The 13,180-nt window shown below is 43.1% G+C and overlaps 1 protein-coding gene across 1 annotated transcript; it reads left to right on the top strand.

Annotated features, from left to right (window-relative positions):
* The first annotated feature begins 364 nt into the window (after nt 1–364).
* LOC122542660 (sperm axonemal maintenance protein CFAP97D1-like) lies at nt 365–12,696 on the top strand. Its single transcript, XM_043680651.1, has 5 exons — nt 365–800; nt 1,231–1,311; nt 3,917–4,035; nt 6,050–6,233; nt 11,665–12,696. The coding sequence occupies exons 1-5, from the start codon at nt 708–710 to the stop codon at nt 11,788–11,790; spliced, it is 603 nt and encodes a 200-aa protein (XP_043536586.1). The 5' UTR covers nt 365–707; the 3' UTR covers nt 11,791–12,696.
* The last annotated feature ends 484 nt before the right edge of the window (nt 12,697–13,180 follow it).

A 13,180-nucleotide genomic window follows, 5' to 3' on the forward strand; every position in this document is an offset into this window, starting at 1 on the left:
CCGATGCCTTTTAAGTGTTGTAATTGTACCAGCCTCCACCACTTTCTCTAACAGCTTCATATATGCACCATCCTATGCATGAAAACGTTGCCTCTTAGGTCCCTTTTATATTTTTCCCCTCTCATCTGAAACTTATGCCATCTAGTTTTGGACTCCCGTAGCCTGGGAAAAAGACTTTGGCTATTCACACTATCCATGCCCCTCATGATTTTATAAACCTCTGTAAGGTCACCCCTTAGCCTCCAATGCTCCAGGGAAATTTGCCCCAACCTATTCAGCCTCTCCCTATAGCCCTAACCCGCAAAAACCTTTTAAGTCTTTTCTGAATCCTTTCAAGTTTAACAACATCTTTCCTATAGCAGGGAGATCAGAATTGAACATTGTGTTCCAGTATTATGCCTTTGTATTGCTTTATTGCTGTTAGATTAAAAATGAGAGGTTTTATTTACTTGAACTCTCCTCTTCACCTCAGCTAACATCTATGACCTCCCTCCAATGAAAATGGAGTGAAGTTAAAAGGTTTTGCTGTGTATGCAAAATGAATTTGTCTGCCTCCACACACAAATTCAGACACAGCAAGGCACTAGGACCCAGGAAAAGGAGCTCAGTGTGGGGTAATGTTCTGACTCACTGGTCAGCATATCCATTTTGATCTACTTAGTAACTCAACTCTCTAGGATCACATTCACCTCTCTAGATATTTGAAGATGCATCGAGCTTATCAAACCATCATTCCAACCAGCAACAAGTACCTACAACAGAAATGGGACAAGAATGATTATCAAAGGCACAGGACAAAGGTTGTATCAAACATTCTCAAAAATTTAAATATTGTTTTAAAATGACATGTCAATTTTTTTTATATCATGTTACTGGTGTGTTTTTGAACTCTGGGAAGGATTTTGAAGTTTATCAATATCATATGAGCAGCACTCATCCAGGCAAAGTGCAGAGTAAGTGAGGACTGCAGATGCTGGAGATCAGAGCTGAAACATAAGCCCTTCTTCAGGAATCTTCGATTCTCCTGCTCCTTTGATGCTGCCTGACCTGCTGCGCTTTTCCAGCAACACATTTTTCAGCTCTTCAAAGTGCAGAGTAATCCAGCACACACTCCATCTTCCACTCCAGTACATTGAGCAATAGAAACCGTTTCTAACCGAAAGTTGGATTTGAAGCCTGCTTCTTTGTGAAATGTCTGACAGTATAATTATTAGTATGCTCAATCCATAGGTGCAAAAGGCGACCACAGTTGTGGATACAAGGGGACCTCAGACTCCTGCTCATCTTCAAGTCAAGCTAAAAAAACTGCAGGTATAAATGTGCATCTTTATTTCAAATTCAGTCTTGGATAGTGAACAGCAATAGTAGGTGAGCATTCACTCTGGATTTGGAGAGGGTGCAGAGAAGGTTTACGAGGATGTTGCCTGGTATAAAAGGTGCTAGCTATGAAGAGAGGTTGAATAGGTTAGGATTGTTTCCATTAGAGATTGAGGGGGTACCTGATTGAGGTCTACAAAATCATGAAGGGTATAGACAGGGTCGACAGAGAGAGGCTTTTTCCCAGGGTGAAGGATTCAATAGCGAGAGGTCACGCTTTCAAGGTGAGAGGTGAAAAATTTAAGGGGGATACATGCGGCAAGTACTTTACACAGAGGATGGTAAGTGTCTGTAACATGTTGCCAGCAGTGGTGGTAGAGGCAGGCACAGTAGATTCATTTAAGATGCGTCTGGACAGATACATGAGTAGGTGGGGAGCAGGGGGATACAGATGCTTAGGAATTGGGTGACAGGTTTAGACAGTGGATTTGGATCGACTCAGGCTTGGAGGGCTGAAGGGCCTGCTCCTGGGCTGTAAATTTTCTTTGTTCTTCTTTGCCACTGCCTCTCCTTAAGGTCAACTAATCACAAAACAGCAGCTGGTGGAATTTAAATTCTGTTCATTAATTTTAGAATTGTAAAGTCACTCTCAGTATTTGCACAAATACACAAAGAACTTGATTGAGCTTCTTGAAGACGTAATAAAGAGGATTGATGACGGCAGAGCAGTGGACGTGATCAAATGGACTCCAGTAAGGCGTTCGACAAGGTTTCCCATGGGAGACTGGTTAGCAAGATTAGATCTCATGGAATGCAGGGAGAACTAGCCATTTGGATACAAAACTGTCTCAAAGGTAGAAGACAGAGGATGATGATGGAGGGTTGTTTTTCAGACTGGAGGCCTGTGACCAATGGAGTGCCACAAGGATCGGTGCTGGGTCCACTACTTTTCGTGATTTATATAAATGATTTGGATGTGAGCATAAGATGTACAGTTAGTATGTTTGCTGATGACACCAAAATTAGACATGTAGTGGACAGTGAAGAAGGTTACTTTAGATTAAAACTGGATCTTGACCAGATGGGCCAATTGGCTGAGAAGTGGCAGATGGAGTTTAATTTAGATAAATGTTAGGTGCTGCATTTTGGGAAAGCAAATCTTAGCAGGACTTATGCACTTAATGGTAAGGTCCTAGGGAGTGTTGCTGAACAAAGAGACCTTGGAGTGCAGGTTCACAGTTCCTTGAAAGTGGAGTTGCAGGTAGATAGGATAGTGAAGAAGGCGTTTGGTATGCTTTCCCTTATTGGTCAGAGTAATGAGTACAGGAGTTTGGAGGTTATGTTGCGACTGTACAGGACATTGGTTAGGCCATTGCAAGGATATTGTGAAACTTGAAAGGGTTCAGAAAAGATTTACAAGGATGTTGCCAAGGTTGGAGGATTTGAGCTTAATTAGGCCGGGGTTGTTTCTCTGGAGCGTCAGAGGCTGAGGGGTGACTTTATAGAGGTTTATAAAATCATGAGGGGCATGGATAGGATAAATAGACAAAATCTTTTCCCTGGAGTGGGGGAGTCCTGAACTAGAGGACATAGGTTTAGGGTGAGAGGGGAAGGATAAAAAAGGGACCTAAGGGGCAACTTTTTCACTCAGGGGGTGGTACTTGTATGGAATGAGCTATCAGATGAAATAGTGGAGGTTAGTACAGTTGCAACATTTAAAAGGTATCTGGATGGGTATATGAATGGGAAGGGTTTGAAGGGATATGGACTGGGTGCCGGCAGGTGGGACTAGGTTGAGTTGGGATATCTGGATGGCATGGACAAGTTGGACCGAAATGTCTGTTTCCGTGCTGTACATATCTGTGACTCTATGACTGTTGGTATCTCTCTGTATTAAAGCAAGATAATTGCTCTTGATAGCTTGAGGGACACCACTCTACAGCAAGCACAGAGAAAATCAAAGAGTTTGGATTCCACAAACTAGCAGAGCAGTACAGGGATTGTACTGTTGCTATCACTAAGCATTACTCTCTAGGTATCCGATCAACTGAGCTAAGAGACCTGGGTTCCAGAGATGTGATCCTGCTCCACTAGCTACCCAATGAAGGAACAGCGCTCCAAATGCTTGTATTTCCAAATAAACTTGTTGGACTATAACCCGGTGTTGTATGACTTTTAACTATGAAACTATTACTGATTGCTGTAAAAACCCATCAGTTTCAATAATGTCCTTTAGGGAAGGAAATCTGCCATACTTACCTGGTCCAGCCTACATGTTACCCCAGACCCACAACAATGTGATTGACTCTTAACTGCCTTCTAAATTGGTCCAGCAAACAATCCGTTCAAGGGCAGTTTGGAATGGACAACTATATTGGCAACACCCACACTCTCCAAGAAAAGTCTTTGACCAATTAGTCCATAGGTTGGAGGTCAGATTGGGGAATGGAACAAGGTCTACACACAGAAACAAAGTCTCATTGAGTTTGTACTTTGTGTTGAATGTTATATTTTGTTGGTGAGTTCAGCAATAATTAACTGCAATGACTACAGAGAATCCAGATGCACCAATCATTAACATTGCATGTTCTTTATTCAGCTAGAGAAAGAACGTTTGGCTATTATCAGAAGAGACAACCAGATTCTTTCTTGCAAACTGTCTGAAATTATGAGTTCCGATGGGACTGTAGACAATTGGAATAACTACACAAATAAAAGGTATGGAAGTTAGGAGCATGTAGAAGAAGCTTAAGATTTCAGTGCTTGATTTTATGTTTGATCTCAACATAAGCTTCCTACCACATAATTCCACCTCCACAATATCACTCTTGCCTCAACTCATCTGCTGCTAAAACCCTCATTCATGTCTTTGTTACGTTTAGAATTGACAATGCATTTCTGGCTAACCTTCCACATTCTACCCTCTGCAATCCTGAGATCAGCCAACATTCCGATACCTTAACTCGCACCAATCCCTTCCCATATCACTCTGGTGCCCACTGATTTGCAATGGTGCTCAGGTAAGCAACACCCTCCTTGTTTTCAAATTCTCTGAGGTCTCATTCCCCAGCTATCTCTGTAATCCCCTCCAACTCCACAGCCCTCTGAGGTAACTGTATCCTAGCAGTACTGGTCTCTTGGGCATTCTCAATTTTCACAACTCCACCATTGCAGACGTATTTTGCATATTTCCATTTGAAGTATAAACAATGACAGAGGATAAAAAGCTAGATTCGAATCTCCTGGTGTGTGGTATGGGACTGATTGTGCTAAGCTAATCATGGAGAAAGTGAGGATTAGGACTAGCCTGGGTTCAAGTATTTATGTGCTGTGAAGGTCACAGTCAAAGAACTATCCTGAAGCCACATTTCTGTTGGAGGTTAAGGGTTTCCTTCATTCTGAGTGTTAGAAGTCAGTGAGCTAGCAAGCCAGGGAAAGGGAAACAGAACAACAAAAGACTCTCTCTCAATCTGAATGCTGGAATCAGGTCAAAAGGATTCAGAACAACAGAATCTCAACCAAACTGCAAAACTAAGGGTCGTGAAACTGACTATTCAATCACCAATGTCAACACTACCAAAAATTTCCATTGCAATGGCAACAACATTCAACTATCTCCTTTTTGCAAACAATTCAATCTCTGATTCCATTTTTTAATTTTTTGCCTTTTTGCACTGAAGCCTCTTATCTGTAGCTACATCTATCGCATTTCTAATTCTTCTCATATTGAGCAATTTCGCACAAACATTCAGGCTCTATTAATAGATGAAAGCCCAGTTAAATTGGCTCCTTTAAAAACACAAGTCCCTTTGAGTCTGGAATAAAGGTATCCCCCAGTGGATCAGTTTTAAAATTAGCCTTGTTTCGACCAGGTTGGGGTGAATATAGAAGGGGAGCCAGTTCATTCCTCCTCATCTGGGAATCTAAAGATTTTAGGGCACCCCCATCTGGAACTGTAACAAACTGGAGAACCCTGGCCACTTCCTGTGCATAACCCAGTGAATTTGGATATGGTACACTTCCCCTCTCCCGAGAGAACATAGTGATGAGGTGGAGGTGCCAGGATTCAGTTGTTGCTGATAGAGCCTTGTCGACTTTCTGAAATGCATTCTATGGCAAGGATTTAATGGGAAATGGTAACCTTGCCACCAGCTGAAAGTCAGAATCTCACATCAGCCACTTCCCTGGGATTCTTGGCTCCATTCCACATGGCTCCAGCAATTAATTGCCCAAAGGCATGGCTTTTTGAGGTAGGATGACTTGCCTCCAGGGATTGTGGCCAATTAGAAATCCAACAGCTCTTCAATCACTCTAGTGTCACCAGGAGGATGGTCACTGCTGGAACTGCATTCCTTTGGATCCAGGGATCTTGTCACCCTTTCATACTTGTACATTTTCACTTGTGATCCTGATTGTTTGTCACGTTCCTGCATCCCTTCTGCCCCTTAATTTTCTGGGATACTTAGTTTCATCTTAAATATGTTAGGTGACACTAAGGTCTTGGGTCGGTCTTTAGATGGCCAGATCACCAGGTCACATAGCCTACTCCTGATAAAATACCACCAGAGACAGCTAGACTGCATTCCCTGCCATCCTACCCGATTTTATGGACCCCACTTGGGATGATTGAGATCAAACACCTTGGCCCTGAAGTGTCACCACTTTCTCATTTAATCTTTATCTTCTTTTTACTGCTTTGATGTTGTTCCTGAGCTGATATCTCTCCATGCAGTCTAAATGCGGAGAAGCATCAGAGGGAGCTGAAACAGATACAGCAGGAGAACCAAGCCATGCTACATCGCATCACACATTGCCAGTCGGAATATAGACGCAGCAGACTGGATGAGGAGTGGGAGAAAGTGCAGAGACTGCAGAATCACATTGCACGCTATCCACGTGGCCTAAAAACTGAGCAGGTGAGACAGACATTAAGTGAGAATGTGGAAGTTTGCTCCCAAAAGGGTAAGGCTGAGACAACCCAACATTGAGGGAGGCTTAAAGTGTACATGAGGGATCTGCTGATGCGGGGACAGACGAAATAGGAGGATGCAGTTAGGCCTTTAGCCTGCAAATACTGTACAAATGGTGAGAGCTGAAGATTCTATAGCAGGTTGAGAGAGAGAAGAAAGTGAGATTCTGAATTCCAAGGTTGTATCATGAAATGGTTACATCACAGAAGGAGGCCATTGCATTTCTGCTGGTTCGCTGCAGGAGCAACTCCCCAAGTCCCACTCCGCTGCCCTTCCCCTGTCAACCCTGCAAATATTTTTTCTCCAGATAACTATCCAATTCTCTTTTGAAAGGTATTGCTGCTTGTGAGTTCCTGCAGTACAAGCAATGACTGCTGTGTTCTCTATATTACAACAGAGACCAAACTTAGTACTTCATTGGCTTTGAGACATCTGGTGGTTGTGAATATCAATCTTTTAAAAATATATTGTTTCATGGGAAGTGGGTGTCCACTGGGTAGGCCAACATTTATGGGCACATTCCTAATTGCCCGCAAGAAGATAGTCTGGTTGTATAGCTCAAGTGGAAATCCTGCAACTTTAATAGCAGCTAGCAAAAGGTGTTAGTTAGATATAGTTCCATATTTATATTTTCATTGTTCAGGCCTTCCTTGACTAGGATAATTCCAGATACATGTCTCTCACATCTAAACATGATGGTTGGAGTAGAAAGCATCAATGTATCTGAGGTCAGGTTTGTTAAGTGAAGGAGGTAACATTGTCAAGGGAAACAAGGCTAGAATGCAATGGGAAAGTTAGAGTGGGACAGATTCTTGTGGCTGGAGTCTGACTGTGGTTTCAACATTTGCTAACACTAGGGTCTAGTCCATTTCCACTTGGTCAGCTTGCCCGACTGTTACTTATGGCCTTCCACCTCTGAGAGTTGCCAAAAATTTGGATGGCTGGCAGTACATAGGGCACAGCAGCGCCACTTGGTGCAGTAGCCATTGCAGGGATCACATTCAGTACCAAAGCAGGCATTCAGCAATACAGACAGAAAAAAACTGCAGATGCTGCAATCCAAAGTAGATAGGCAGGAGGCTGGAAGAACACAGCAAGCCAGGCACACATCCCGGTGTACTTAACATTGAGTTCTCCAATTTCAAATATCCTCCCACCTCATCCTCCGATTCCCTTCCCAGCCCCTCCCTGTCCCCCTCCTTTCCACTGCTTCCTGCCACCAACCGGATTCATTCCTCCCATTGACCAACCAGTTCATACCATCTACCGGTCTTCACCTATCCCCAATTCACCACCATAGGGAAGCGAGGTGAGCTCTGACGGCGCAGAGCAACTGTAAAGGAGACACCCCTCCCCCCACTTGACTGGCCACCAACCCAACAGGACTGCACACTTGGTATGGGCCTATCCCAACCTAGCTAAAATCCCAGTGATGGTCAGAGGGGTGCTCAGTAAGGGCTTCAATTTGCCCACAGGTAGGTGGACTTCCCAAAGCCTCCCCTGCCATTGGTAACGTTGGTGTGGGGGCAGGCCTGGCAGGTGTCAGAAAACCCAATTTTCTGGAATGTTTCCCATGGATTACAGTCAGTGGGCAGAATCCTGTGAAGTGAGCAAAGGTACTTAGGGAGCAAGAAGCAAAATATCAGCTTTTTGGCAGCAGTAAGGCTGCTAGTATGAGGTTAATAGTTAACTGAAGCCTACTTGTGCTTCCCGATGGTTAGCAATGGGAACCTCTTTTTAACACATTAGCTTGTCATGCATACTCACCGAAATATAACTTCACTCAATTAGAACTAGAATTAGCTTTATTGTCACATGTACTCAAATGAGAACAGTGAAAAGTTTACAAGTCACCACTTACAGTGCCATCTTAGTTACAAAGGTACCTAGTACAGAATCTTAAGTACAAATTCTTAAGGAAAAAAAATAGAAAAATAAAGAAATAAATTGTTCCTTTATGTAGCAAGGAAAAACATGTTACCAGGTTGTTTCCTGGGCTGGAGAGTTTTAGTCATAGAGTCATAGAGATGTACAGCACGGAAACAGACCCTTCGGTCCAACTTGTCCGTGCCGACCAGATATCCCAACCCAATCTAGTCCCACCTACCAGCACCTGGCCCATGCTCCTCCAAACCCTTCCTATTCATATGCCCATCCAGATGCCTTTTAAATGTTGCAATTGTACTAGCCTCCACCATTTCCTCTGGCAGCTCATTCCATACACGTACCACCCTCTGAGTGAAAAGGTTGCTTCTTGGGTCTCTTTTATATCTTCCCCTCTCACCCTAAACTATGCCCTCTAGTTCTGGACTCTCCCACCCCAGAGAAAAGACTTTGCCTATTTACCCTATCCATGCCCCTCATGATTTTATAAATCTCTATAAAGTTACCTCGCAGCCTCCTTGTAAATCTTTTCTAAACCCTTTCAAGTTTCACAAAGTCTTTCCGATAGGAAGGAGACCAGAATTGCACGCAATATTGCAACAGTGGCCTAACCAATGTCCTGTACAGCCGCAACATGACCTCCAAACTCCTCTACTCATTACTCTGACCAATAAGGGAAACCATACCCATCGCCTTCTTCACTATCCTATCTACCTGCGACTCCACTTTCAAGGAGCTATGAACCTGCACTCTAAGGTCTCTTTGTTCAGCAACACTCCCTAGGACCTGACCACTAAGTGTATAAGTCCTGCTAAGATTTGCTTTCCCAAAATGCAGCACCTCACATTTATCTAAATTAAGCTCCATCTGCCACTTCTCAGCCCATTGGCCCATCTGATCAAGATCCTGTTGTAGTCTGAGGTAACCTTCTTCGCTGTCCACTACATCTCCAATTTTGGTGTCATCAGCAAACTTACTAACTGTACCTCTTATTTTCCCATCCAAATCATTTATGTAAATAATGAAAAGTAGTGGACCCAGCACTGATCCTTGTGGCACTGCGCTGGTCACAGGCCTCCAGTCTGAAAAAACAACCCTCCACCACCACCCTCTGTCTTCTACCTTTGAGCCAGTTCTAGCCAAATGGCTAGTTCTCCTTGTATTCCATGAGATCTAACCTTGCTCACCAGTCTCCCATGGGGAACCTTGTCAAATACCTTACTGAAGTCCATACAGATCATATCTACTGCTCTGCCCTCATCAATCCTCTTTGTTCATGAAGAGAGATTGAACAGATTGAGGTTGTTTTCCTTGGAGTAGATGAGACTGAAGGGGAACATGATGGAGATTAATAAAACTTTGAGGGGCAAATACAGGTTGGACAGGAAGGAACTCATTCCCTTTGCTGGAGGAATAAATGACCAGGAGCATAGATTTAAGGTAAAGGACAGCAGGCTTACAGGGGATGTGAGGAAAAGATTTTTCACTGAGAGAGAGGGTGATGGGAATCTGCAACTCACTGTAAAGATGGTAAAGGCAGAAACCCTCATGACATTTAAGAAATATTCAATTGCGCACCTATGATGCCAAGATAGACAAGGCTATAAGCCAAATGCTGGAAAATGAAATGAGAACAGTGAAGTGCTTGAGTTTGACTGATGTAGAACGCAATGGGCTATTGACTCTGTGACTCTACCTGCACTCAGATTCACACCTGGTAAAGATGTCATGTAAAGGATGACTTACTCTTTGTGGATGCATTTGGATTGAATAGGAGTATTGTTTTTGTTGAGGGAGCTTTGTTCGACTAGCAGAGAGGAAGCATTAGTCACATAAGAAGGAGGAACAGACCATGCCTGATTGAATGTGGGAGGGGTTTGGTGGCCTTACAAAAACCCATGCGGAACAGACTGAAATCCCTTGGGGAGGTCAATGTCAGTGGATGGATAGGTCAATCATGAGTTTGGGGAGAACAAAGGCCATGCAGGAAAGGTCAAAAATGAAGGCCTGAGTGTTGAGAGTCACAGAGGAAGGTTGAAGATGATAGAGGGAAGGTGGATGATGATGATTGGCAGGTTAAGGATAAGGGTACTGCTGGGCCATATCTGTTAGGCTGCGGGGAGATCAACCAATGGTGACAGGGCAGAGACCCATGGTAAGTCATAGTTAGTGTGTGGGTTAAGGATCGTTGAAGGCAGAACAGGGGAAATGGAGAGACACATCTGATTGTCTCCATATTCTTGCCAGAATGAGGCCCTGCCCCCGCAAGATCTCTTCATCTTTCTCTGGAAACAGTGCTGAGTAACTGCCAACAGAAACTCCTCCCAAAAAGGGAACTCAGTGTCCCAATCTTTCAAGGTAGAGGTGGGGCCTTTTCCTGGCAAATGAGTGGATGGGGCCCATGGCTTATCATATCTAATTGGCTGGCCACTGCAGGTATGGGCATGGCTGGGGGCTGTGCCTCAGAGTGCCACACATTTCTGTTTCCACCTTTGGATGTGTCAACAGGAGACAAAGATTCCACCCAATGAACGTTTGACAAAACAACCCTAAGGCATAACAACTGTCCAAAAACAAGGCACTCAAACAGTAAAAAAAATGATTTTTAATATATTCATGGGAAATGGGCATCACTGACAAGACCAGCTTTTATTGCCCATCTCTAATTGCCCTTTAACTGAGCGCTAGGGTTATTAAGAGTCAACCACTTTGCTGAAGGCTGGAATCACATGTAGGTTAGATTTCCTCCCACTCAAGGACATTCGTGAACCAGATAGGTTCATACAACTGGCAATGGTCACAAGGTCACACTTTGCCACCAGCTGTGGTGGGATTCAATCTCATTACCCCAGAGTTTTATCCTGAATCTCTGCTGCATTCTAGAGTTTTCAAGGTGATTAGAATGTGAAATGCACTGCCTGGGTGTATGATGGAGGTAGATTCAACATTGGTTTCAGAAACCAATTGAATTATTATATGAAGAGAAAACATTTGCAGAGTTATGATGAGAAATGGAATTGGCTAAGCTCCCCTCACAAACTGCCAGTCCAAATAGAGGGCAAAATAGTCTCCTCCTGCAATATTGTTGTAAGTGCTCAACTGGACTTGAGCCCATGACCCTTGCAGCAGAAATAAGAATCCTATGAATAGAGCTATAACTGCACCCTTCTGTAGAAAGCTTTTGAAATTATTACCGGTTGAAACACAATCTTACTTTTAAAATCATACTTGACAATCTAAGCAGTGATTTGTGGGGCTATGAGGCTTGAGCAGAGTCACTGAGATTAATTGGAAAGCTCTTCCAAAGAAACACAATGGGCCAAATGGCATCATTCAGTGCATTGTCATTCTCTGATTCCATCTTACAATTGTACATAATGGAATGATGCAATTACTCCAACAACAAATCTTATGGCTATTTGGCATATAAAGTATACAAACGTATTTGGGATGAATCTGTATTGTGAAGAAAAATCTCTGTCTTTCCCCACAGAAGTATCAAAAGAAGATTCATGATGGAGGATTTGGAGGCTCAATGAGCAACAATTTTATGATGAAGTCCACTGAGGAGGAATACCAGCAAAACAGCGACCCTTTGGAGAAACACCTTGGACACTGAAATATCTCATACCCCCATTTCACCATCTTTCACCAAATCATCGAATCATATCACTCAGAAAGATTTCTCCTCAAATCCCCTCACATCTTAACCTACATATAAGCCGTCGAAGCAGATGTAGGCCACTCAACCCATTGAGTCTGCTCTCTTAATTCTAACTGATCTGTGAACACTCAACTCCACTTTCCTGCCTTTCCCCCCATGATTCTTGATTCCCTTTCTGATTAAAAATCTGACTATCTCGGCCTTGAATGTACTTAATGACCCAACCTCTATAGCCCTCTGCAGTAACAAACTTGAAGATACACTCCACTCTGTGAAAAAAATCTCATCTCTTAAATTGTGACACCTTACTCTGAGATTATGCTGTCTGGTCCTAATCTTTCCCACAGGGAAAACAACCCTATCAGGACCCCTCAGACTCTTGCATATATCAATAAGATTATCACTAATTCTTCTAAATTCCAATAAATGTGATTTCAACCCACTCAACCTTTCCTCAAAAGAAAATTCTCCACACTTGGGATCAACTTCATGAACCTTTTCTAGACCACCTCCAATATAGTATATTTTTCGTAAGATATAGAAACTAAAACTGTTACAGTATTCCAAGTGTGGTCTGACTAAAGCTCTGTATAGTTTTAGAAAAATCTCCCTATTTTTATACTCCACTCCCTTTGAAATAAAAAGCCAACAGACTATTTGCCTTCCCTATTCCCTGCTGAACTTGGATGCTTTCTTTTTGTGATTTCAATTAATCTATACGGTGTAGATGCAGGCCATTTGATCCATCAACTCCCTCTGATCAGCATGCCAACCAGACTCACCCCATTACTCTATCTCTGTAACCCTGCATTTCCCATGGCCAATCCACCTAGCCTGTACATCTTTGGATTGTGGGAGGAAACTGGAGAACCTAGCGGAAAGCCACGCAGACATGGGGTGAATGTGCAAACTCCACACAGACGATTACCCAAGGCTGGAATCAAACCTGGTTCCGTGTCACTGTGACGCAGCAGTGCTAACCACTGACTCACCATGCTGGCCAAATTCACAAGGACTCTCTAACCCCTCTGCGCTGCAGATTTCTGCAGTATTCCCCATGCTAAATAACATTCAACTTCTTTATTCTTTTACCCAAGTGCATAAACCTCACAATTCCCCACATTGATATTCCAGCTGCCAAGTTTGGTCTGTATCTCTGTGTGGATTCTTTGTATCATCCTCACTACTTGCCTTAACCAATTTTTGTATCATCTGCAAACTTCCTTCATCTAAATCATTAATATATATGATAAATAATTGTGGCTAGAGCTGGAATTCCTATTCCATTGGTTACAGGTTTCCATCCTGTAATTCTCAATCTTCTATGAAGTTAGCTAATCCCTTA

Source organism: Chiloscyllium plagiosum, chromosome 40 (assembly GCF_004010195.1).
Source record: "Chiloscyllium plagiosum isolate BGI_BamShark_2017 chromosome 40, ASM401019v2, whole genome shotgun sequence".
NCBI classification, from domain to species: domain Eukaryota; kingdom Metazoa; phylum Chordata; class Chondrichthyes; order Orectolobiformes; family Hemiscylliidae; genus Chiloscyllium; species Chiloscyllium plagiosum.

Excerpts from the sequence above, each read along its gene's own strand:
- LOC122542660 (XM_043680651.1), top strand. The coding sequence starts at position 708 with ATGCATCGAGCTTATCAAACCATCATTCCAACCAGCAACAAGTACCTA. Across the intron at positions 1,312-3,916 it reads TCAAGCTAAAAAAACTGCAG|CTAGAGAAAGAACGTTTGGC; the intron begins GTATAAATGTGC and ends TTCTTTATTCAG. Across the intron at positions 4,036-6,049 it reads AATAACTACACAAATAAAAG|TCTAAATGCGGAGAAGCATC; the intron begins GTATGGAAGTTA and ends CTCTCCATGCAG.